The sequence below is a fragment of the Pipistrellus hanaki genome (assembly GCF_964339955.1).
Source record: "Pipistrellus hanaki genome assembly, chromosome: 4".
NCBI lineage: Eukaryota > Metazoa > Chordata > Mammalia > Chiroptera > Vespertilionidae > Pipistrellus > Pipistrellus hanaki.
The window spans coordinates 100,547,616-100,573,764 of NC_140506.1; the positions used below are offsets into that span (position 1 = coordinate 100,547,616).

Sequence of the window (26,149 nt, forward strand, 5' to 3'; positions counted from 1 at the left end):
CATCAGACTAACAACTGATTTCTCAACAGAAACTTATCAGGCCAGAAGGGAATGGGATGAAATATACAAAGTCATACAAAGAAAGGGTCTGAATCCAAGAATTCTGTACCCAGCAAGACTATCAATCAAAATTGAAGGGGAAATCAGGAGCTTCACAGACAAAAAAAGACTAAAGGAATTTATCTCCACCAAACCAGCAATGCAAGAAATGCTAAAGGGTCTACTGTAAAAATAAAGAAATAGGAAGCGAAGAAGGAACACAGGGGTATAGAATAAAAATGGCATCAAATGAGTAACTATTATTAATAACATTAAATGTAAATGGTTTAAATGCTCCAATCAAAAGACATAGGGTAACAGATTGGATAAGAAAACAAGACCCATACATCTGTTGTCTACAAGAAACCCACCTCAGAAAAAGAGATGCACACAGACTGAGGGTGAAGGGATGGAAAAAGGTTTTCCAGGCAAATGGAAATGAAAAGAAAGCTGGGGTAGCAATACTTATATCTGACAAATTAGATCTCAGAGTGAAGGACATAACAAGAGACAATGAAGGCCACTTCATAATACTAAAGGGAGCAATCCAACAAGAAGAAATAACCCTGGTAAATATATATGCACCCAATATGGGAGCACCCCAATACATAAAAAAACTGCTGGAGGACATTAAGGGAGAGATTAACAGCAATACAATCATAGTAGGAGATTTTAATACCCCACTGTCACCCTTCGACAAATCATCTAAACAAAAAATCAGCAAAGAAATATCAATCCTAAATGACTCACTAGACCAGATGGAATTAATTGACATCTTCAGAACATTCCACCCCAAAGCCACAGAATATACATTCTTCTCAAATGCACATGGGACATTCTCAAAGATAGACCACATTTTGGGACATAGGCAAAGTCTCTTCAAATTCAAGAAGATAGAAATCATATCAAGCATCTTCTCAGACCATAATGGCATAAAACTGGAAATTAACTACAATAAAAATAATCCAAAGAAATCAAACACATGGAGACTAAACAGCATGCTATTAAACAAGGTCTGGGTTACCAGAGAAATCAAGGAAGAAATTAAAAACATCCTGGAAACAAATGACAATGAAAACACAACAATCCAAAATCTATGGGACACAGCAAAAGCAGTTTTGAGAGGGAAGTTCATATCCTTACAAGCCTATTGCAAAAAAACTAGAAAAAAGTGTAACAAATGATCTAACTCTACAACTCAAAGAGTTAGAAAAAGAGCAACAAGAAAAGCCCAGTGTAAGTAGAAGGAAGGAAATAACAAAAATCAGAGCCCAGATAAACGACATAGAGACCAAAGAAACAATACATAAGATCAACAAAACCAAGAGCTGGTTCGTTGAAAGGATAAACAAGATAGATGGACCTCTAGCCAGACTAACCAAGAAACAAAGAGAGAGGACCCAAATCAACAAAATCAGAAATGAAAGAGGTGAAATAACAACAGACCCCACCGAAATACAACGGATTGTTACAAAATACTATGAACAACTCTACTCCAACAAACTGAACAACCTGGAGGAAATGGACATATTCCTAGAAAAATATAATCTTCCAAAACTCAATCAGGAAGAATCTAAAAATCTCAATAAACCAGTGACTTGGAAAGAAATTGAAATAGTCATGAAAAAGCTTCCAGCAAACAAAAGCCCAGATGGCTTCACAGGAGAGTTTTACCAAACATTCAAGGAAGAACTAAAAACTATCCTCCTCAGACTATTCCAAAAAATCCAAGAGGAAGGAACACTTCCAAATTCCTTCTATGAAGCCAGCATCACCCTAATACCAAAACCAGATAAAGACAACTCAATGAAAGAGAAATACAGGCCAATATCCCTCATGAACATAGATGCCAAAATCCTTAACAAAATTCTAGCAAATCAGCTCCAGAAGAACATCACAAAGATTATACACCACGACCAAGTAGGATTTATTCCAGGAATGCAAGGATGGTACAATATCCGCAAATCAATAAACGTGATACATCACATAAACAAATTGAAAGATAAAAATCATATAGTCATATCAATTGATGCAGAAAAAGCATTCAATAAAACCCAACACCCTTTTCTGATAAAAACTCTTAACAAGGTGGGAGTACAAGGATCATACCTCAACATAATAAAAGCTATATATGATAAACCCACAGCCAACATTATACTCAATGGGCAAAAAATAAAACCATTCCCTCTAAGAACAGGAACAAGACAGGGATGCCCACTCTCGCCACTCCTGTTTGACATAGTACTGGAAGTACTAGCCATTGCAATTAGACAAGAGGAGGAAATAAAAGGCATCCAAATTGGAAAAGAAGAAGTAAAATTATTCTTATTTGCAGATGACATGATATTGTACATAAAAAACCCAAAGGACTCCATTAAAAAACTAATTGACTTAATAAATGAATTTGGCAATGTAGCAGGATACAAAATTAATGCCAAGAAATCCATGGCTTTTCTATACACCAACAGAGAAACTGCAGAAACAGAGACTAAAAAAGGAATCCCATTTACCATCGCACCAAAAAAATTAAGATACCTAGGAATAAATTTAACTAAGGAAGTAAAGGACCTATATGTGGAAAACTACACGAGACTGAAAAAAGAGATAGAGGAAGATGGAAGGAGATGGAAGAACATACCATGTTCATGGATTGGTAGGATCAACATCATCAAAATGTCCATACTTCCTAAAGCAATCTATAGGTTCAATGCACTCCCCATTAAAATACCAACGACATATTTCACCGACCTAGAAAGAACTCTCCAAAAGTTCATTTGGAACAATAAAAGACCCCGAATAGCCACAGCAATCCTGAGAAAGAAGAGTAAAGTAGGAGGGATCTCAATACCAGACTTCAAACTATATTACAAAGCCACTGTTCTCAAAACAGCCTGGTACTGGCACAAGAACAGACATATAGATCAATGGAATCGAATCGAGAACCCAGATATCAACCCAAATCACTATGCTCAATTAATATTTGACAAAGGAGGCACGAATATACAATGGGGTCAAGACAGTTTCTTCAATAAATGGTGTTGGGAAAATTGGACAGACACATGCAAAAGAATGAAACTAGATCACCAACTTACACCATTCACAAAAATAAACTCAAAATGGATACAGGACTTAAACATCAGACGGGAAACCATAAAAATACTAGAAGCATCCACAGGCAGCAAAATCTCAGACGTATGCCAAAAGAACTTCTTCACTGATACTACCCCTAGGGCAATGGAAGCTAAAGAGAAAATAAACAAATGGGACTACATCAAAATAAAAAGCTTTTTTACAGCAAAAGAAACCATCAACAAAACAACAAGAAAGCCCACAGTGTGGGAGAACATATTTGCAAATGATACCACTGATAAAGGTTTAATCTCCAACATCTACAAACAGCTTATACAACTTAATAAAAGGAAGATGAATGATCCAATTAAAAAATGGGCAATGGACCTAAATAGAACATTTTCAAAAGAAGACAGAAGGAAGGCCAAAAGGCACATGAAAACATGCTCAAAGTCACTAATTTTCCGAGAGATGCAAATCAAAACAACAATGTGGTACCATCTCACACCTCTCAGAATGGCCAACATCAACAAATCAACAAACGACAAGTGTTGGCGAGGTTGTGGAGAAAAAGGAACCCTCGTGCACTGCTGGTGGGAATGCTGACTGGTGCAACCACTGTGGAGAACAGTGTGGAGTTTCCTCAAAAAACTGAAAATGGAACTCCCATTTGACCCAGTAATCCCACTTCTAGGAATATATCCCAAGAAACTAGAAACACCAATCAGAAAGGATATATGCACCCCTATGTTTATAGCAGCACAATCTACAATAGCCAGAATTTGGAAACAGCCTAAGTGTCCGTCAGCAGATGATTGGATCCAAAAACTATGGTACATCTACACAGTGGAATACTATGCTGCCATAAAAAAGAAGGAATTCTCATCATTTGCAGCAACCTGGATGGAATTGGAAAACATCATGCTGAGTGAAATAAGCCAGTCAATGAAAGAGAAACACATGACCTCGCTCATTTATGAATAAAGAACATTATAAACTGATGAACCAAAAGATAGATATAGAGACAGTATATCAACAAGTAGACTGTCAAATTACAGCAGGGAGGGGAGGAAGATCTGGGGGAGATAATAGATCAACCGAAGGACTTTTATACATGCATATAAGTACAACCAATGGACACAAAACTCTGGGGAGGGAGGGGATGTTTGTGAGGGAGGGAGGGGGGCAAAAAAAATCAATAAAATATATTAAAAAAAATAAAAAATAAAAATAAATTTTTTTAAAGTAAATAAAAAAATAAAATAAAAATACTGGAGAAAGATACACAGGAAATCCACAACAGCGATTACCTGTTTGGAGAGGTAAAGACTGGGCAGACATGGGACAGATGCAAGAGAGCAAGTTTCCACTGTATGGCCTTTCATATTTTCTAAATATTTATATCAAATAAAATATAAATTTAAAAAATAAATAAATAAATAAATAAATAATAAAATAAAAACAATGAAAGGATTTATTCCCTTCCATTGTGCAGAGGGTCTCCTAGAAAGGCACCTGAGCATTCTATATTGGCCCCTCTTACTCTTTTGGCCAAGAGTGACCCTCTTCTCACAATAGAATTGCCCACAGCTGCTGCCTGAGCTTTCTGTTCATGTCAAGATTGGAGCCTTGTGATGACTGATACCATGGATCTGTCTCTCACCCAGTGGGGCGGGCTGGGCACTCCCTGGAGAAGAAACCTGGCTTCCCCAAGATATGTGATCAGTGCTGGGGACCCGCCAGCAGGCATGGGAATCCTAAGACAGGAGCTGGGTGGAGGCAACGGAGGCATAGGATACCAAGGAGACAGAACTGAACCTCATATCACCCTGTTTGGCCCCAGAGGATGGCTGGTTAGCCAGAGACGGGAAAGAACTACCTATGACAGGCAGTCAAAGAGGGGCCATCAGGAGAGAACTTGTGAGTCAACTGAGGTGGGGCACAGACCCTCACCCCCAAAACTTTGCAGGGCCTGAAACCTCAGCCCTGCTGAGGGAGTCTCCTGCCCCCATGCCCAGCTCAAATCAGACCCGGGTAACAGACAGAGACTTGGCTGACAGCAGCTGCCCTTGCACTACAACAGGACTTGTTTCAGAGGTCTTGCACCCATGGTGTGGGGAAGTGGGTTTTTAATCTCTAAATCCAGCCTACCACCAGGAATGCTCAGGCCTACTCAAGAAGGCAAATAATCCTTTCCCCTAATATTTACACAGTAAAATAACATTGTTTTAGAGTGATAAATTTGACAGTAAAATAGACAAGTTTTCAGGCTAATTTAAATTGGCTAATTGAAATAAGCAAATATCCTAGAAAAACTAATTGCACTTAACAAAAAGCTGATCCTAAAGTGTTAACTAAAATTTTAATTGGTAGTTCATCTCAGGATAAAATTTCACAACAGGAAATGAACCTAAAGCAGTCATATTATAGTGCAAAAAATTAAAATTTAAAAGCTATCAAAGCTACATAATAAAATTTTCAAAAGCCTCCTAATATTTAAATCAAAAAGGGGGAAAGTAGAATATCATGTAAGGAAAAATATTCTCAAAGCAAATTACATCTAGAAAATTTGTACTTTAGAAAATTGTCATGCTATCAGCAAGACACCCATGAAAAACACACATGGTGTCAAAACAAGTCAGAGGAAATCATTTGGACAAAAAATGAAAAAGGATCCCAAGTCAAATTTATAGAAAATATTCCTTTATTAGCTTTTGGTCGAAGATATGTTTGTACATTTCAGAGACCATGTGGATTCTGGCAACAGAGGAATTGACAGGACTACTCCAGCCATGAAGACAGAAGAAAAGCAGTCCAGAGATGGAAGCCGCTGATGACACCTTGCCATACTAGCAGTCAGCAGCTGTATCACTGCAGGTTGCCCAGGACCAAACCAGAGTGTTGGACCTGCATTACCATCATTTGCCCACCATCCAGAACTGAAATATCATTGCTGACATGTACACATAAGGAACTGTTTGACATTGAAATTGGGTCTCAAAAGAACTGGTGGCCAAGAAAGCAGCTCACTACAGACTGATTCATATGCTTTTCAGCATAACGATTATTGCTTGTCTCATTTTTTATTCTTATAGTTCCAGTAGGACATGATCTCACTCATCTAGGGGAAATGGTGAACAACATAGCCTGAGGAACAAGAACAGACCCAGAGATAAGGAGCCATGGGTCAGACTGCTGGACCTCAAAGGGAGAGTGGGGAGAAAAGGGAGATCAACCAAAGAACTTATGTGCACACATATGAGCCTAACCAGTGGTCAGGGACAATAGGGGGGAGAGGGCATGAGTGGGAGGGGGTGGGGATTAAAATTGGGATTTGAGGACAAATATGTGATACTTGATTCAATAAAGAATAAAAAAAAATAAAAATTTAAAAAATGCTAACTCATTGGCATTGAAGTATAAATGTAACCAGTATCCACCTCGGTTCTCTGATTTTTTAACATGATTTCCCTGTTATTAAACAATGTGTTACAGATAAGATAGTTCTTTATGTATTCCTAATGTTTCAAGCACGTTCTTAGACATTAACCTAGCTTATGTTTGTGAGTTTCCGGAGTTTATTCACCTTCTACAAGTGTCTCAAGCTCATTCATTGTGAATTCCAAGTGTTAAGCAGTGTTTTTACATATATACCAGCACTTCAAATAACCATTACCCTTTGAAAGGCGATCCTGCCTTTCCCAGGGCTTGGGATGCAAATTCTCAATATTTCAACATCCATTAGAGATGTTAAGGTTCTAAAACGAATTCCCAATATTGTAGAACACTCTTACACATACATTCCCGTGGTCTGTTATTTTGAGCTCAGAGTTTTTACATTTTAATGCAGGTATCATAAGCGCTTTGTGAGGAACATTATTACTACTTTGAACACAAGCCTAGCTACCGTTTTCATTTCTTAGTGCTTTAAATACTTTCATACTGTTATATAGCTCTGTGAAAACGAATTGTTGAATGTTTCACCAACTTTTTCCCCCCCAAAAAACACCAACTCATTTTGATGGGAAAAATAAATGTAAACAGTACCACACTGAGTTCAACACGTTTTCCCCGTGACAACATTGTGTTGTTCAGATATTAAATCTATTTGAACGTGTATTCCTAGTGTATGAAGCACGTTTCTATATATTTTTCTAGTCTGTAGTTTTGAATTCTCATTGTTACACTCACTCCATTTGTCCAGTGACTGCAACTCATTCATTGTGAATTCCAAATTGTAATACACCATAACCCCTCCCGGAACCCTAACCCTACCCTAAACCTAGCACTTTGTGGCTCTTTCAATTTGAGAATGTTGTATGTGTAACACACCAGATTTTGAAAACTTAATACTAGAAAATGTGAATTTTTTATTACATGTTCATGTTTCCGTTGTATTGGGCTAAATAAATAGTAAGTTGAATCGGTTTCTTTTTACTATGTCCATGTCAGTTCTCCAAATGTGCTGGGCAGTGCTGCTCTCAGGAGTCCCGCCCACTTGCCGACTTGGCACACGAGGCTCCGCAGACAGCACCGTCTTCCTGTAGCCAGCTGAGGGCAGCAGCACCCACTGCGATGCCAGGTTAGTGTGAACATTTATTTAAAAATACACAAAATAGAGATTTTTTACATCAAAGTGTGATAACCTCACTATACATTGTTCCATACTTACCTGATTTTGTCTGCATCCTTATGCAAACATTAATAGAAGGATTTGATTCTAGTTTTTGCTACGGTTCATGTAAACAGTTGAGACTGCTACATAAAGTGGGTTGTTTTACAAGGTAAAGTGGCCATAGAAACCCGACAGTAAAACAATTCAATTTGGTTTGTTGGATTAAATTGGCAAAAGTCTTAGCAGATAGATCATCAAAGACTACATATTGGCTTCTAGGTGTTTTAAATTATTAATAACCTTGAGAGGGTTTTTTTAATCTTGTAAACATAACTTAGACCTTGTTGGCATTAAGTTTGAAAAGTAGAATATTAAACCATGATTTTCATCATCCTGCCCATGTCAGAATACACTCTGTTATGAGAATGAAACCAAATAACCAAAATAAACCAGGATTTTCAAATTGTACTGCAAAGAAGGTTCTGATGGTCTCTTCTGGGAGCAATGCAACTGAAGGTAATCCTAGCACTGGCTGAATGCAGTCTCCGCTGTCCCCGGACAGTGCAATGCCATAGGCTCCGGATGGTGGTCCCTCCTGCTCTGTGTCTTCTAAAGCAACTGAGACTCTCCTTCCACCTCTGCTGGCCTGCTGTCCTTCCTGGGGCTGAGATTCACTGACGTGGCGGTTTGTGGTAACTGTCAAGATTGTACTGTCCCTTTAAGGTACCACATGCCACCATAGCTTACACAGCAATCCTATGGAGAGAGAAACGTGTTAAGGGCAGGCATCAGCAGGAAAGGTAGCCGCTCGATGATTCTGGGCAGAATTTCACAACTTGACTCGAATTAATAGAACAAATGGAAAATCAAGACCTGCCTGATCTGTCCCTTCAGTGTTTGGGCCTCAGTCCCTGACCCCCTTTTTTGCTCACAGGGGTCTTAAGAGGGAGAAACTTAATCTGCTTTATAAACACAAAATAGAAAAGCTGAATAGCTGACCAGAACAAAGGTGCTTCCCAAATAGTGTCACTATATGTACAGCCGTGGATGTTTACGATAATATCGATAGATAAAAGAACATAAGGTAACCGTCACCAACTTTCTGTGTTTCAATGTATCTGCAAATACGGTATTTGGAGCAGTCAGTTCATAAAAGCATATAGGCAGCAGTACACTCAAGTACTCTCAGCCACCGGACAAGTCCAACAGGTTCTCCTGAGCGTTAATATGCAGGAGTTGGTACGTGGCTATGGACAGAGTCATGCAAGAGATACCAGGCGAGGGGGGGGGGGGGGGGGGACACGGGACGACATGGGGGGGGGGTTAGGACTCTGAAGGGTGAAGGTGGAGCCTGTACCTCACTCAGTTTAGTCCTTCAGCACAGACCACACCAATGTCCATCATTTATCTGTTGCCAAAGACCTGATCTAACGTCCACCGAGTGGCAGGAAGCAGCCGACTAGAGCCCGCCTCCATCTACCACGAGGAGGAGCCTGGCACCCTCGCGCTGACGCTCAGGCCAGAGCAGCCGCCTCTGGACTTGTCACACACACAGGCTCACCTTCAGCACTTTATCCACCTCCTGCTTGCTGAGATCTTCGCCGCACTCCTGCGTCAGCCGAGACTGGATCATGTTCCGACGCACCCGGTAATTTTTGGAGAAAATTTCAAGCAAAACCTGTCGGTGCTTTAATAGCAAAAACATGTTACTATGGAAAGCAATCGATGAAAAGAGAAGCATCCCGAACCGGTCTCTGAGCAGAGTCCTTGCTCACAGACTCTGGGGAACGATGAACACGTTTGGCCACTGGTTCTCACAGCTCAGACCCCAGCAAAGGAAGACTCCGAGCAGAGGGATGCGCCCAGCAGAGCGGGGAAAGGTGGCAGTGCAACGCCGCCGTTCAGACACCCTGATGCAGAACAAACATGAGAGCTGACTGGGCAGGGGACAGCGCCATTCAAAGTCCATGAAGCCAGCCAAAACCGGTTTGGCTCAGTGGTAGTGCGTCGGTCTGTGGACTGAAAGGTCCCGGGTTCGATTCCGGTCAAGGGCATGTACCTTGGTTGTGGGCACATCCCCGGTAGGGGGTGTGCAAGAGGCAGCTGGTCGATGTTTCTCTCTCATCGACGTTTCTAGCTCTCTATCCCCCTCTCTTCCTCTCTGTAAAAAAATCAATAAAATATATTTAAAAAAAATAAAAATAAATAAAAACAAAGTCCATGAAGCCAGAGAAGGGGCGAGGAGCATGTGCTGAAAGTGCTGGCACTGACATGACATGGCACCTAGGAAACAGATGCCCCAAAAGCATTGCACCCCAAAATAAAAACCAGACAGATAGAAGAGGAAGTGGGACTCATGGAACAGCTGTGAAAGCTGGAGCAATGGGAAATGTCTCATATTCAGAGGGAAAATGATTTGCCCTCCAACATTCCAGCCCCAGACAGACAACTCTACTTGAAAGAACAGCCAACTCCCCATCCCTGGGAAGCCAAAATGAATTGAGAGGAAGACACGAGACTCCGTGAGCCATCCTGTTGGGAATCACACAACACGGTTATCACGGTTGGTAACGTGTTTAGGAACCAGGCAATTGAAAACAGGAAGTAGCGTAAGAAGGAAGACAATAGCAGCACAATTTACAACAGCTAGGATTTGGAAACAGCCTAGGTGCCCGTCAGTAGAGGATGGGATCAAAAAACTATGGTACATCTACACAATGGAATACTATGCTGCCATAAAAAAGGAATTCTCATCATTTGCAGCAACCTGGATGGAATTGGAGAACATCATACTGAGTGAAATAAGCCAGTCAAGGAAAGAGAAACACCACATGACCTCACTCATTTATGGATAATCAAGAACAATATAAACTGATGAACCAAAAGATAGATATAGAGACAGTAAAGCAACAAGTAGACTGTCAAATTACAGCGGGGAGGGGAGGGAGATCTGGGGGAGATAAGAGATCAACCAAAGGACTTGTAAACATGCATATAAATACAACCAATGGACACAAAACTCTGGGGAGGGAGGGCATGTATGAGAGGGAGGGGGGGACAATGGTAAGATATGTACACAGATAATAATTTAATAAAAAAATTTAAAAGAAGGAAGACAGTCAGCCTAATGCTGGCATCTGGCTCCACAATAGCACACTGGCAGCCACGGAGCTGAAGCGCGGGCACGGCCGGGGCAGGCACGTCCAGCCACGGTCAGCAGTCTCCGGCGCTGTGGGCGCTCCTCTGCCTTAGAGAAGCGGAGCCCCTGCGTTAACTACACGCGTTTGCCGGGAGTCGAGGGGTGGCTCCAAGGCGGGTCCGGCACACCATAAAGCTGCCAGTCTCACTGGATGTTAAAATGCACACTTACTACTTTAAGCTATCAGAGTATTCCAGGAGTAATGAGCTCAGAGACCTCCTACCTATTCTGGCCAAAGCACAGAGGGCTGCTCCCCAACCACGGCCCATCAGAGCCCCCATTTTATATCCTGCTGCCAGCCAGCCCCCCGCCACGAGGCAGAAGGAGCCAAGAACCCAGCGGGGGCTCTTGCTCTCTCCCTTCCGACACCCGTGGTGTGAGCCATGCAGCCCTAACCTCAAAGGCGGGCCAGTACGTGGGAAGGTCAGGTCCACGACGGCAGACAGCTTCCTGTTCTAACTCCTGTCTGCTCACGGACCCCCGTGACTGCAGGGGTGACGAGAGGAAAAGGACAGTTTCTCTTAGAAACCCAGCGCCCAAGACTGAGAGGCCTCCTTGTGAGGGCTGCCGCCGGAGGCCCAGCGACGGGGTCAGACCCTCGGAGAGCCGTGGAGCCTGCACGCACCAGGACCGGCCGCTCCCGGCGAGCCTCTTCCAGGCTACTCCCCGCAGCTGGCCCACGGATTGCCCTGGGAGCCGACGGGGGCTCACACCACGGGCACCGCGGCCGGTGTGACAGTGCCAGGCCGTCAGGGTCGGGAAGGGCTGGGAAACCGGCTGGAGGCTCAGCAGCCAGGTGCCTCACCTGATCGCTCATGTCTCCGGACTCCCAGAGGGCGAACACCTTCTGCTCATCCGGGGAGGCGGCCGTCTGCGGGGGAAACTGACGAGGCCCGGTGTGAGTGGTGTTTGTCTTCACCGCGGCCCCTCCCGCTGGCACCAGCCTGGCTCTCGGGGAGGGGCCAGCCACCCCACCAGGACCGTGGGGGGCTCTGCATTGGCGGGAAGCGTCTTTTCCCACGAGCCTGGCATCCGCTCACTCTGCTTTCCCATCAGCCTTGTCCTTCCCTGAACACCAGCCCTCAGACGTGTCCGGAGACGCCCCCCCGCCCCCCCAGCTCCCTGGCACACGCCTCCTTGCAGTCCCTCCACAGGCTGTGCGCGGGGGCTGAAGGCCCTGTCTGCCTCCCAAGCAGCCCACGCCGCTGTGCTGGGTGGGCCCAGAGGCGGCCCCGGCTCGGTGCCTGGAGAAGGGAGGCGGGAAGGTGGCACCGGCACAGCTGGCACCACCCTGGAAAGCCCAGGCGGCTGTGAATCCGCTCACTGGGCCGCCAGGCCCGGAGGCAGGGAGGGGCCACGCTCCCTCTCCCGAGGAAAAGCAGCCAGAGGCTTCCTCACTGCCCTGGGCGCACGGCCAGGCTGTGCGCCCACCGCCCTCCCGGGGCCTCGGCTGCCTGTGAAGCCGCGGGGCTGCAGGCCTGGGCCTCCTCCAGCTCGGCCGTGACTGTGACCCGGGCCCGCGTCGGCGTCACAGGAGGAGGGTGACTGCAGAGAAGGCCGCAGTGTCAGACACCGGCCTCCCGGGAGGAAGCAGGCGAGAGCAGGCCCTGGGGGAGGAGAGGAGAGGCCACTCCGTGTCCCTCCTCCTGTCCACTCCAGCACCAGGACAGCCGGGCGCAGCTCAGAGAAGGTGAGCCTGCAGCTGACAGGGGGAGGCTCCGAAGAGGGCGGGGCCTTCGGTACCAGACTTACCCCAGAGGCTCCCTGCCACGAGGGCCAGCTCCCCCGGACGGCCTCCCAGCCTGGCACCAGGGCCTCTTGCCCGTCTGTTCTCAGACACAGAGCTGGGCCTTAGCTGCAGACGCACGGCTGCAGGCTCCGGCCGGGGACGCAGACACCCATGCTCCCTGTTAACACAGGCTGTGCCACCCACCTCCCCCGCCTGCTGCCAGGCCGGGGCAGAGCCTGAGGGGATAAGGGCCAGCAAGCTTCCCTGCTTCCCGCGCCACAGCGGGCAGCCCACGCCCAGCGAGGCCTCCAGCGCAGGCCGGGCCGAACAGCCAGCTCACCAGCCGGAGCAGAGAGGACTGGGGAGCTGGAGCCACTCCGCCGACGCTCAGAACCAGCCGTCACCTCCTGGGCCCGTCCTGACACAGGCTCACCCGCTGGGCCCCTGTCCTGACACAGGCTCACCCACGGGCCTGTCCTGACACAGGCTCACCCACAGGCCCCTGTCCTGACAGGATCACCCACTTCTCTGAAACCATCTCTTCTCTGCGGGTGCAAGACCAGTGACACTAGAAATCCCCATCTCGGCCAGGGGTGAGCGGAGGTGTGGAGGGGTGGGGGGGGGGGGGGGGTGTGGTGCCAGAAACCAGGTTGGCGCGTCTCCTCGGCCCTGGCGGAGGCCTGTGACACAAGGCGAACCATCACCCACCTCAGAGGAGGGCGCAGAGCCCAAGGCTGGCTGGCCCAAAGTCACGCACAACCTCCACCTGAGAGCCAAGACTGAACCCCGGTCAGTGGTCTTCCCTGGTCCCCACGCCGCTCTGGAGTGACGGGACTTCTCTCTCGGGCCCCTTTCTACCCCGCCGCCCCCGCGGTGCGGGCCCTCACTCACAGGCACCAGAATCTGCTTGCAGCCGGCGGCCAGCACCGTGTCCTGCAGCATGCGGTCCGAGATGCCGCTGAAGAGCGTGTGGCCCGGGGGCAGGCTCGCCAGGTGCAGGTTGAAGAGGCGCTTGAGCTCGCTCAGCGTGAGCACGAACTGTCTCTGGAAGGTGGCCTCCACGAAGGCCCGCAGCTCCTGGGCCGCCGGGGCGCCGGCTCCGCTGGGGGGCGGGTGCCCGTTGAAGCCGTCCCCGCCCGCAGCCCACCCAGCGGGCAGCCCGTTGGTCAGCCGGCCGAGGAGGCCGCCGCCGGGTGAGGTGTCCATGGGCTCGCCCTCCTCCACGGCCGGCTCCTCCTCCTCGCCCTCCTCGCTCAGGGGCTCCTCCTTGATCTGCACGCCGGGCGGCACCGCAGACCCCGCGGCCTGCTCCTTCCTCCGCTGCAGCTCCCGCTCCAGCAGCGCGTGGTTCTGCTGGGCCCTGCTCTTGGCCGCCTGGACCCGCTGCTCCCCAGACAGCAGCCCCGCAGGCCCTGTGCGGAGAGGGCTGCTCAGGAGGACAACCCTCCCCCGACGGGGCGGGACACTGCAGCCACCTTACCAAGGGCGGAGCTACCCCAGCAACGAGGGGGAATGAACTGGCAGAGCCAGCTGCCCACGCTCAGAGGCCCAGGCTGGGCTGGTGCTGAGAGCAAAGTGGGCGGTGCCAGGGGCTGGGCCCTCGCCAGCCCTGAGCACAGGGCCTGGTGTGGAGGCTGCAGCCGCCTGCGGCGGAGCCAGTGGGGAGGGAAAGCCCAGCGGTCCCGGCCCAGCCCCGAGCCCGGTGCGAGGTGAGGGCGCCCACACACCTGGCTGTCCGTCCAGCTGCTTTGGCGTGGTTTCCTTCACCAGGTTATAGACTTTCTCTCTTCACCAGGTTATAGACTTTCTCTAACCTGAAAACAAGAGTCAACACTTTACACCACGTCCCCGTCATCTCACCGCCCAACCCGGGCAGCCTGCTGCCCGGAGACCCGTGTGCCCGCAGCACTGGGCGCCGCCTACGGGCCAGGCCCCTCTGCCCTCCCCCCTCCCACCACGAGCAGGTGTCAGGCCTCTGCCGGGACCGGGTCGGCAGCGTGACCGAGTGGGAGGGGCCAGCCCTCGCCGCCCGGGAGCCGTACTTGGCCTGGATGCCCATCCACAGCATGTGCTGCCGCTGCACCACGTCGGGGTGCTTCCGGATGAACTCCCCGTCGTGCGGCAGGACGAACTCCCAGCCCCGGTTGATCCTCACCACGGCCATGTGCTCCAGGAAGTCCTTCACGTCCTCTGCACAGAGCTGGGGGCGGGCGAGGGTGAGGCGGGCGCCCCCACGCCCGGCCCTCCCCCCCGAGAGCGTCACTCACTTTGGTCACCGCCGCCACCTCCTTCCGCACCACCCAGCGGCTCTGCGTGAACTTCCACATCTGCAGGCGGGAGAGAGCGTGTTCCCGGGAGCCAGGGCCGGGCCACGTGGGTGTGGTCTGCCCGTGGGCAGTCACTTGCGCTCTGCACCCGCCTCCTCCTTCGTACAGGACCAGGCCGTCCCCTCAGAGGCAGCGGGACCTCCCACCCTGGGCCCCGGCCCGCCGAGAGCCGTGCCTCGCCGAGGGCCGGGTAAGGCAGGGCGGGTGGGGACGGAGAGGACCACGCTCCGGAGCTGCCAACGCCAGAGCCAGCTGGGACACACGAGACGGACCCGCCAGTGCGTGTGCACGGGAATCCCAGCCCTGTCCCAGTGGGTGCTGTTTGGCTGGGCCAGTCCCACAGACTAATTATTCACAGGAGCTGGAAACCTGGTCTGTAATATAATTTTGATTTGCAAAAATCAACCAAGGTAACAGTTCAAGAACAGCACTTGAGCCAAAGGAAGCTCGCGGGCCAGAAGCCTCGGGTTTGTGAGCCTCGGTGAGAACTCAAAGGTCTGTGTGAAGCAGGCCCTGGATCCCCGCCCGGCCCTGCCCCGCACAGGCCTGGCCTCTGCGCTGCCCTGGCCCCGGGCTGGGAGCCCTGTGCCGCCCCGCCCTCCTCCCAGGGGACGCCAGAGCCCGGCACTCACCACGAAGTCTCGGCCCCGGCAGAGCACCTCGGCGGGCACACCACTGTGCGGGCTGGAGGAGTCCTTGGGGTACAGGATGTCACTGCCAGAGAGTGGTGGCGGTCAGTCCGTCCGCAGTCCCTCTGCCGCCGTCCCTGCCCGGCCTCGCAGTGCGAGCCCAGCCCCGCCTCCTTCCTCTTTCCAACACCCCCCATCCCCCCTTAGCCCCCCTTTCCCCAGCCTGGCTCGTGAGCACACTCCCCTCCCCTCCCCACCCCGAGTTCTTCCACCCACCCCTCTTTATTAACAAAGAGAAATAAAGCTTTTAGGTTTTTTTTTGTCTTTGCTGCTGTTGTTACTCTTCCCTCACCTGAGCACCTGAGGGTATTTCCCTGCTGATTTTTAAAATATATTTTATTGATTTTCCACAGAGAGGAAGGAAGAGAGATAGAGAGCTAGAAACGTCGATGAGAGAGAAACATCGACCAGGTGCCTCCTGCACACCCCTGCTGGGGATGTGCCTGCAACCAACGTACATGCCCTTGACCGGAATTGAGGGTACAGGATGCCACTGCCAGAGAGTGGTGGCGGTCAGTCCATCCTCAGCCCCTCTGCCGCTGTCCCTGCCTGGCCTCACAGTGTGAGCCCAGCCCCGCCTCTTTCCTCTTTCCAACACACCCCATCCCCCCTTTGCCCCCCCTTTCAGTCCGCAGACCGACGCTCTATCCACTGAGCCAAACCGGTCTCGGCTCCCCGCTGATTTTTAGAGTGTGGAGGGGAGAAGGGGAGGGAGAGAGAGAACACATTCCGACCAGGGCCGGGATCGAGCCTGCACCCAAGGCACGTGTCCTTGACTGGAATCAAATCTGAGACCCTTCAGCCCCAGGTTTGCGCTTTAACCACTGAGCCAAACCGGCTGGGCCCTCCTACCCTTCCTGAGCCCCCAGCGCCACAACTGCCCAGCCCCAGGATCGGTGCGTGGCCACGAAGGGGCCAGGCCTCAGAGGCAGGCGTGGCCAGCCCAAGGCTCTGGGAAAACAAATGGACAGCACGTGCAATCCTGAGGGAGACCATGACAGAGGGGGTGGGGGGCAGGGCGGGGGCCTGGACAGGCCTGAGCACAAGGGGGAGGCCAGCACCAGGCCCAGAGAGAAGGGCCAGCACCAGGCCCAGAGAGAAGGGCCAGCACCAGGCCCAGAGAGAAGGGCCAGCACCAGGCCCAGAGAGAAGGGCCAGCACCAGGCCCAGAGAGAAGGGCCAGCACCAGGCCCAGAGAGAAGGGCCAGCACCAGGCCCAGAGAGAAGGGCCAGCACCAGGCCCAGAGAGAAGGGCCAGCACCAGGCCCAGAGAGAAGGGCCAGCACCAGGCCCAGAGAGAAGGGCCGGCACCAGGCCCAGAGAGAAGGGCCGGCACCAGGCCCAGAGAGAAGGGCCGGCACCAGGCCCAGAGAGAAGGGCCGGCACCAGGCCCAGAGAGAAGGGCCGGCACCAGGCCCAGAGAGAAGGGCCGGCACCAGGCCCAGAGAACTTCAGGCCGAGGCGAACCATGTCCACAGCACAGCCCGCCCAGCACACGGCCTGTGCTCAGGACACTCACCACCGGCACCACCGCCACTCCTCTGCCCCACCCCCCAGTCCCAGCTGGCCACCAGCTGCTGCCCATTCTGGAGGCGGAGCTCCGTGCCCACCACCTTCCCGTAAACACGCCCGGGACAAGGACAGGGCCGGCCCCGGGCTCACTGCTGCAGGGAGGGCAGGTGGCCGCTGAGCAGTGCTGCATGAATGTGGCCCAGGCCCAGACCTGACACCCTGTGCCCGCCTGGCCCACGGCCTGCGGTCAGGGACAGTGTGGATGTGAGTGCCGTTGAGGGCCCGGACAACGTGTGAACGCTGCACCATCCCCACAGGGACACAAAGGGACAGGGCGGAAGGAGCCACAGGCCTTGCTGGGGTAGCCAGGACAGCGTCAGGGTGGAGACCACAGCAGGACCCATAGACCACAAAGGCCCATCCCAGGAACAGACCACCGGCCGAAAGGGGTGGCTGCACCGGGGCACGTGGCGCCGGGCGGCCCCGCCGCCAGGGGTCAGTGTCCATCGCTCCGGGCCAATGCCCTCCGTGAATGATGGGATGGCCCCTGACTCTCGTTCACGGTGCCATCGCACAGGCCCATCTAACGAGTGATGTGCTTCTCCATGATGTGCATAAGATACCCAATGCACATGCAGGCCTGTGCTTGCCAGGGCGAGGGCGCCACCCTGTGGCCATGACATGAAGGTACTTAGTCAACCAAATAGGTATTCATGGACTGCTTGCAGTGAATTACTTTTTTTTAATTGGTCTGAGAGAGAAAGGGAGAAGAGAGACAGAGAACCATCAACGTGAGAAATATCAACTAGGTGCCTCCCTCTGCACCCCAATCAGAGATCAAACCTACATCCTGGGTGTGTGCCCTGACTAGGAATCGAACCCACAACCTCTTGGCGCATGGGATGACGTTCCAACCAACGGAGCCACACTGGCCAGGGCCGCAGGCATCATTTTTATAAAAATTTGTAACAACTCACTCTTTAACAGCTTTTCCACTTTGCCGCACTTTCTAAAAAGTGTGTACGTTATACCGTTTAGAACTAATATAATAAAACATAGATAGCCACCTATATTCACTCTGTGCCAGGCGTTACACTGAGAGCCAGGGACATAAGGGAGCCAGTCAACAGGCAGCCCCACCCCCTGGAAACGGACAGCCTGGTGCAGGAGGCATCGCAGGGAAAGAGAAGCTGCTGGAAGACATCATGTCACACATGTGAGACCCAGGACACGTCCAGGGAAGTTTAACATTTAGACGTCCAGGGAAGTTTAACATTTAGACACGCCTTCGTGAGCCGTGGAACACAATCCGAAGGCAGACATGTAACAGATGGGAAGAATGCCGACCAGAGACTACGTCTTGTGGGGTTTAAAGTCGCGAGAAGGCCACTTCACAACAGCATGTGAGTTGAAAGATAAATGTAAAACCTTCTGAGCTCTTTGAATTACCCCGGGTGAAGGTAAAAGCAGCAATTAATATAACTGAGACAAGTCACGAGTGCATGCTGAAATCTGTAGGGAATCACTGAAACAGCTGCTAAAGGGTAACTTCCAAATTAGCAGGAAAAATGGAATAAAAGAAGGGCCAGTAGAAGGTAAGAATGAATGTTAAATGCAATGCAGGCAGATTTAAACCAGATATCAGCAACCATATTAAACAGAAGTGGATGGAGGGGCTACAGACAACTTACCTCTTCACCACCCAATTTCCTTGGACCAACATCGCCACCTTCTGGATGCCACGCAGAACAGCCACGGAGTCCACGGCGGGGCCCAGAAGGCTCATCAGGTTGGCAAAAGGCATGACCTTCACTGCGGAGGCAGAGTGTCAGACGGGGAGGAGCAGCCCGGGCCCTCCCTGCCCCGGCTCTGCCTGCCCCGCTCAGGGCAGCCCGGCCGCGGGTGACAGCCAGGGCACAGCCGGGCACGGCTCCGTGGATCCTGAAGGCAATGCCCGGCAGGAAGACTGAGTGTCAGGAGAATCTATCAGGGCCAGAGGTTCAAGACCGGCCCCTGGTCATCTGGCTGGTCAGTGGCAGAGTCAGAATGAGACGCCAGGTCACCGGGGTAGAGTCTATGCACTTAGCCATGGTGCTCTGCTCACCCCAACTGCCCGAGCCCCCCATCCAGGCGAGCAGGGCGGGTTGGGGAAGCCTCAGGCCTGCAGCCTCAGGCACAGCAAGGAGCTGTGCTCTGCTCGGGCCCCAGAGACCCTGGAGTGGGCATCTCGGAAGAAGAGCCCAGGGCCTGAGATTCAGCTCTGAGGTTCTAGGCCCATGCCTGCTGCTCGCTGGCTCCAGGCCCCACAGGTTCTGGCTCCCAGGATCCTCCAAGAAAAGACCCGTCCATGTGGGCACCACAGCACCGGCCGGTGAGCATGCTCAGGACTGCAGCTCGCGGTCATGGACAGGGCTCGGGACCAGCCCTCGTGGCCCCTTTTCACAGACCCACAAACTGAGGCGCAGGAAGGGCTCACAGCGGGGAGCCCAGCCCTCTAAGGGGTCCGGGAATGTAAAGCTGGCAGCTCCGAGCAGAGGCAGGAGCTCGGCCGCACCCCTGGTCCTCAGTCTGCCCCGCCTCGGGCACCCACCGTTCTTCATCAGGATCTTGATCTGGTCGGTGAGGGGCATGGTGCGCAGCTGGGCCATGGACAGCACGTTGCTGGGGGCCACGGGCTTGTCTCTGTGAGAAACAGCGGCGGCGGGTCAGGGCCGGTCAGAGGCCACAGGCAGAGCCCGGGTGTCGCCCAGCCCCTCTGCTCACCTCTCCTCCTCCTGGCTGGGCGGCACCAACATCAGGAGGTACTCGCTGCGGGGGGAGAGGGCAGTCAGCGGCCTCGGACGCAGCCCCGGCGTAGCTCCTTGCCGGCAGCCAGAGAGGCCCAGCCCTCCCACGTCGCTCCCGCCACCCGAGGGGCCCCGCCAGTCCCACCTGGGCGACTTGACGAGCTCCGTGTTCTCGGCGCTGCCGCAGCCCTGGCACAGCAGGTACTGGCGCTCGTGCTCGGAGCGGCTGTCCTGGGGGGGGGGGGGGGGGGGGGGGGGGGCACAGGCCTCAGCGGAAGCCCCGAAGCCCTCCCCCACCCAGTTCTCACCACGTGCCGCTCGAGCCACCCGCTGGTACCCCGAGGCCCCGGCACCGGGGCTGGCACTGCGGTGTGGCCGCGGCGGCTCCCTGACAGATTTCACGCCGCACAGCCCAGCACGGAGCCTCGGCGCCTGTCTGACGCAATGACAGTGAGCACCTACTGTGCGCCACGCTCTGTACCAAAGACCAACTCACCTATCCTCAAAGCAATGCCACCCAGTCAGTCCTATTATCATCATCCCCGTTTTACAGATGAACAGGTTTGGAAAGGGGAGGTACTCGCCCAAGGTCATACTAGGAAACAGCAGAGTGTCTGACCCCGAGGCCAAGGCTGTCACCACAAATCCCTCCAGGAAGGGTCCAGAAAACCGACTGCTCCTTGGAAAAACGCTGGGAGCCCTAGCCTGTGGGTGCCGGGAGCTAATACTCAGTTGCTTCCCTCCTCCACACAATTTCAAGAGCTGGTTCCAAGGCCAATGCACCACTTGGTGAAAACGGGCACAGTAAGTCACACAACGACCTTGGCCATGAGTGCAGATGAGCGGCCCGAGGTCCAGGGCCCATGTGCATGGCAGACGTGGAAGCCAGCAGCAGCCCGCTCCGAGCTCAGCAAGCAGCTCGCTCGGCCGGGGCTGGGCTGCACCAGGACCGGGTGGCAGCCAGGCCGCCCTCCGGGGTACAGGGACCACGGGAGGGGAGGACTCTGCATAGGATGGATGCCCTCACCCTGTGTTAGCAGCAACCACAATGCCACCCTCCCGCCTGCTCCCCCGTTCTCCCCCGCCCCCTCACCCTCCGGCCGTGGTAGTGCAAGTGCACCCAGGGCTCCTCGGCGTGCTTCTTCTGCAGGAACTCGTACGACTGCACACGGCGCTGCCGGGCCTGCTCCGACTCGGGCCGCGAGAACCGCACCTGGGGACGGGCGGCGTGACGGCCGAGGCCTGGCCACCCCTGGGCTGCCCCCCCGAGGCCAGAGGACCCCACATTGGGGCACTTCCCACGGCCCCTCCCCTCCTCCTCTCAGTGCTGCCGTCCCTGTGACCTGCCAGCCAGGCCAGGAGCAGCTTTCTCAGGCTGCTGCCTGGGTTCCAGGTCCCGGAGAGTCTACTGGAGCCTGGAGGACACTCAGGCCTGAGCGTGCCTGGGTACAGGCCAGGGAGCACCAGGAGGGGAACGGTACCCAAGGGCATCCAGGAGGACAGGTGAGTCCCACGTTGGTGATGCCAGAATCCATCAGCCTCCAAGGTCATACAAACACCCTATGTCCCATCCACGCCATTTGTGCAGTACTTTGTTTTAAACGCTTACTCACTTAACCTAAATATACTTAAATGGGGGAGACTTTATAAGCCGTAGTGGAAGGTCAACATTCTTCCTACAATCTCTGAAATGCAGGAGTAACCACTGAGATAGAAGCACTTCAGCCTGCACCACTGGAGACAAAGCCACATTCAGTCCCACAGGCTGTGGCCCAGGGCAGACAGTGTGCCTACAGGCCTGGGACGAGGCCCTGGCTTCCTCTCCGAGCACACCAGGCCGGCCAGGATCCTGTCCCTCACAGGCAGGGCTGCCTCCCGCCTCGGCCGGGACAGCTCCGCAGGCAGAGGCCCGCAGTCCCTCAGGCAGCCACAGAGGGCCCTGCGGAGCAGGCAGTTCCTGCGCCCGCTTCCCCAGAGTGGACCCTGCCCAGACCTCCTGCCCCGCCCCCCCCCGCCCCCTCCCGCTCCCCAGACACTGCGCTGCCCAGCGGCCTGGCTGCGTGCGCCACCCGCCCTCTGGGCTGGGCTCACCGTGATCTGCTTCACGTCTTCCTCCGCCTCGTCCTGCGAAGAGTCGCCCGCTGCGAGAGAAACCAGGCTGCCTCAGCCTGGGGAGACCGCGGCGCCCGCCCGCCCCGCCCCAGGCAGATGCAGGCCAGTTCACCGCGGGCACGTTTCCCCGAGGGGACGTCTGGAAGTGCACGGAGGCCTTTGGGAGGTGGGTGCTACAGGCACCCAGTGGGCAGAGGCCTCCGCCTTCCCACCCCTTCCCTGCTCTCCCCTCGGCCGGCCCACCACCATCACAGACGGGCAGGGCAGGGCGGGCAGAGCTCACCCTCGCTGGCTGCCTCCCTCTCCCGGTGCTTGGCGTCTGCCTTGTCCAGGTAGGAGAAGCTGGGCCGAAGCTGCAGGATGCCGTGCAAGGGCGTCAGGTGGAGCTCGCCTGTGGGAAGGACTTTCACGTGACTCCAGGAACTGAGCCACCCACCAGCCTGGCCCACGGCCGGCAGTCACCCAGGGCCCGGACTCCACCTCCACCTCTGATCCTGGGGCTTTGGGACCACCAGGCCGACCCATCGTCCCCCAGCCCTGCTGGACACAGCAAGCACACAACCGAGATCAGGACAGGGATCCTGACTCAAAGCCACTTCCGTAACGCCTGCTGCAGACGCACGCCCGTGGTTCCCTCCTCCGCAAACACCCAGGGCCCTGCCGCCAACGGCTTCCTACCACCGTGCCACCAGCAAACCCACACACACAGCCCTTTCCTGCCGGGCCTCCCCTCATCCTCCTGCCTCGTCCTGCCAGAACCCCCGTCCCATTAGGCCTGTCTTGTCTTCCTTTCCGTTTGGCCCGCGATACCCGATGTCACGATATGCTGGCAGCACGTGACTGAGTGACCGGACAGAAAGCACAGTGCCCGTCAGTGACTGCCATGGGCTTAGCGTGCTGAGCCAGCTATGAAATGTGGAGGAGTCCACAGGCTCGGACAAAGCCACGACTTCCCCTGAGTCAGACCTCGCCTGGAGGCAGGCAGAGACCCTCTGTCTTACAGGTGACGTGGCTGCGGCAAGCAGACACCAGTGGCCAGGCCCCGGGGCAGCTGTCTGAGCCCAGGAAGCCCCGAGGGCGCTCCCTCTTCAGACAGGAGCCCCTGAGGGTCATCTGCTGCCAGGAGGTGGTTAAACATGGAGAAGCGTTATCTGTTGCGACTTTTGTTTCCCAAGTATTCACATTAGTTTCACTAACTCTCAGTACTTACGAGGCCTTGTACTTTTTACAGCTGAGATGCAGTTCACAGGTGATACAATTCAATGTGTTCTAACTCACAAAGAACTGCACACCAGCACCACAATCACTGTAAGAACGGCTCACTGCACCCGGAGCCGTGCACGCAGCAACCACGCCCTGCTGACTGTCCCTGCTCTCCAGGCTCATCGGCGTCTGTCTCCCTCTGAGTGACTGAGAATGTCCCCGAGTGGCCACACCACACGGCCACACACCAGCTCATCACAGACAGCCGCACGCTCGTCTCACCAGCTTTGCGTGCACACGGTTTCCACTCTCGGGCAGGCGCTGCTGGGCCCCGAGCACCTTGTTTAAAACAAGCCCCCCACCTCCTCCGTTCCGCTGTGTGCCCTGAGCCCGGGCTCCGTCAGGCTCTGGACCATCTTGAAGATGGCCAGCTCCAGGTCCGTGACATTCTGCTATCTGCACAGCTGCCTGGCCAGCACTGGGGAGAGGCTGGACACCAGGTAGCCAGGCCCCGCCCCGCCCCAGCCCCAGCCCCAGCCTCAGCCTCAGCCTCAGCCCGCTTCCCACCCCCTCGGCAGCTGCCCGCTCCGGCGCCCGAACCCCCGAGGTACCTTGCCTGTAGAGCGCGGCAGCATAGCGGGAGGTGTTGCTGGTGGTCTGGGAGGAGCAGAATGTCTGCTTGTCCATCAGCTTCCTGGGAGCACAGGGAGAGCGGGCGTCTGGGGGGAAGCGCCAGCTGGCAGGCACAGCCCCCCCGACTCCAGACGCCTGCTGAAACCCGACAGCCAGGGACCCAGCCCACAGGACAGGCTGCACGCAGGCAGAAGGAAGCTGAGGGGACAGGTGGGCGCCCCTGCGCCCTCGGGGCCCAGGAAGGACGTGTGGAGGAGCCGCCGCGGGGAAGCGTTCCCCGGAGAAGGGTCTGCACCAGGCCTGCCCCGAAGGCCGGCGTAGGGGCGGGAAGCCAGCTTGAGGCCTGAGGAGGCACCGGGCAGAGTGAAGCTCGAGGCCTGGAGGCCAGGGACTCACGAGGAGTAGGTGCTGGTCTCGTCTGCGCAGGTGCCATCCACGTTCAGCGCAATCTGCTCCCCTTTGCTGCGGCAGTAGTTGGGGTTCAGGGTGTCGATGGCCATCTCAAGCTCCACCTGGAAGCACCCGCACCCCCACCAGCCATGAGGACTCCAGGCACAGCCCTCAGGGGACCCGGCGCCCCCTCCTGGCCCTGCGCAGACTCAGGGCTCAGCTTCCGTCCACACCACAGGCCACAACCCCCATCCCGCCGAAAAGGCCAGAGAGGCTTTCGGGAGGTGGAGAGGGTCCCACAGCTCCACCCCCGGAGGTCTAGAGCGGCATTAGAAGCCAAGAGCCTTCTCATAAAAACCTTATTTTCACTTTCTCTTGGAAAGTCAGCAGGGCTGGAAGGGCGGTTCCAGCTGTCCTGCCCCGGGCCCTGGACTGCTCAAGCCAGGCCTGCTTCACACACACACACACACACACACACACACACACACACACACACCGCCCTGTCCCAGGCCCGCCATGACCCCCACTGTGCCCCCACCACCCCCCCGCCCCGCCATGGCCCCCGCCCCGGCCCCCGCCCCCGCCCTGTCCCAGGCCCACCACGGCCCCGCCATGCCCCCACCCCCCCCACCCCCCCCCACCCCCGCCGTAGGCTCACTCCTCCAGGCCTCCCTGAGCCGCCACCTTCCTCAGCTTGCAGGCCCTGCAGGCCGCTGTCTAACTCCCCTCTCCCTCCCGAGCCCCAGGCCCGCAGGCTCCTGGCCTCCCGCCCCCAGCCCTCCGGCGCAGAGGGCCCACCTTCTGCTGCTTGGGCTTGATCCGGGCCGAGAGGTGCGGGATGTCGTCGTAGGTCATCGAGGCCGGGCGCACTGGGTACTGGAGGGAAGGCAGGCGTCAGACACACAGCCGGCTCTCCGCCAGCCCCCTTCTCGCCGGCTCCACCTGGTCCTTCCAGACCGGCTCCGACCTCCACGCCTCAGGACCAGACGCACACCACCCCGTGGGCGCTGCACCCACAGCCCCGCGTGGTCAGAGGGAGGTCCGAGGGAACCACGAGGGAAAGCAGGCCTGGCCACGGCCACTCACTGCCGAGGCGGCGAGGCCCAGCGGAATGCAGGCTGCAGGCTCTCCTCTGCTCGGGAGCGCCTGTCCCACCGGGGGCCCTGTCCCACTGGGGGCCCTGTCCCACCGGGGGCGCCTGTCCCACCGGGGGCGCCTCTCCCACCGGGGGCCCTGTCCCACCGGGGGCCCTGTCCCACTGGGGGCCCTGTCCCACCGGGGGCGCCTGTCCCACCGGGGGCGCCTGTCCCACCGGGGGCCCTGTCCCACCGGGGGCGCCTGTCCCACCGGGGGCGCCTGTCCCACCGGGGGCCCTGTCCCACCGGGAGCGCCTGTCCCACCGGGGGCGCCTGTCCCACCGGGGGCCCTGTCCCACCGGGGGCGCCTGTCCCACCGGGGGCTCCTGTCCCACTGGGGGCCCTGTCCCACCGGGGGCCCTGTCCCACCGGGGCGCCTGTCCCACCGGGGCGCCTGTCCCACCGGGGGCGCCTGTCCCACCGGGGGCGCCTCTCCCACCGGGGGCTCCTGTCCCACCGGGGGCGCCTCTCCCACCGGGGGCGCCTGTCCCACCGGGGGCCCTGTCCCACCGGGGGCCCTGTCAGCCCTCACAGGCGCACTGCTCTGTCCCCGCCACACAGGAGCTCCTGAGTGAACAGGAGCCTCGGCTCGATGCCCTCTCCGAGCCCCCGCGGCCTCGCAGGGAGCCGGCGGGCGTGCAGTGAGGCCAGCGCTCCTCTGGCCATTAGCCACGGAAAAGACGCTTCCTAACGCCGCTCAGCAGCAGCGA

General features: G+C 55.0%; 1 protein-coding gene across 1 annotated transcript in view; it reads right to left on the reverse strand.

Moving 5' to 3' along the window:
* Positions 1 to 7,686: 7,686 nt before the first annotated feature.
* Positions 7,687 to 26,149, reverse strand: part of POLR3E (RNA polymerase III subunit E) — a 31,241-nt gene continuing 12,778 nt past the window's right edge. Inside the window, exons 4-21 of the mRNA XM_084882726.1 lie at positions 25,102 to 25,179; positions 24,310 to 24,425; positions 23,892 to 23,974; positions 22,361 to 22,468; positions 22,057 to 22,106; positions 21,059 to 21,178; positions 20,111 to 20,196; positions 19,943 to 19,987; positions 19,770 to 19,861; positions 18,871 to 18,991; positions 15,611 to 15,692; positions 14,919 to 14,978; positions 14,694 to 14,851; positions 14,379 to 14,437; positions 13,543 to 14,063; positions 11,728 to 11,805; positions 9,285 to 9,410; positions 7,687 to 8,479 (exon numbers count right to left, since the gene is read on the reverse strand). Coding sequence (XP_084738852.1) covers positions 8,423 to 8,479; positions 9,285 to 9,410; positions 11,728 to 11,805; positions 13,543 to 14,063; positions 14,379 to 14,437; positions 14,694 to 14,851; positions 14,919 to 14,978; positions 15,611 to 15,692; positions 18,871 to 18,991; positions 19,770 to 19,861; positions 19,943 to 19,987; positions 20,111 to 20,196; positions 21,059 to 21,178; positions 22,057 to 22,106; positions 22,361 to 22,468; positions 23,892 to 23,974; positions 24,310 to 24,425; positions 25,102 to 25,179 — 2,040 coding nt within the window. The 3' untranslated portion in view covers positions 7,687 to 8,422. The remainder of the gene's footprint in view (positions 8,480 to 9,284; positions 9,411 to 11,727; positions 11,806 to 13,542; positions 14,064 to 14,378; positions 14,438 to 14,693; positions 14,852 to 14,918; positions 14,979 to 15,610; positions 15,693 to 18,870; positions 18,992 to 19,769; positions 19,862 to 19,942; positions 19,988 to 20,110; positions 20,197 to 21,058; positions 21,179 to 22,056; positions 22,107 to 22,360; positions 22,469 to 23,891; positions 23,975 to 24,309; positions 24,426 to 25,101; positions 25,180 to 26,149) is intronic.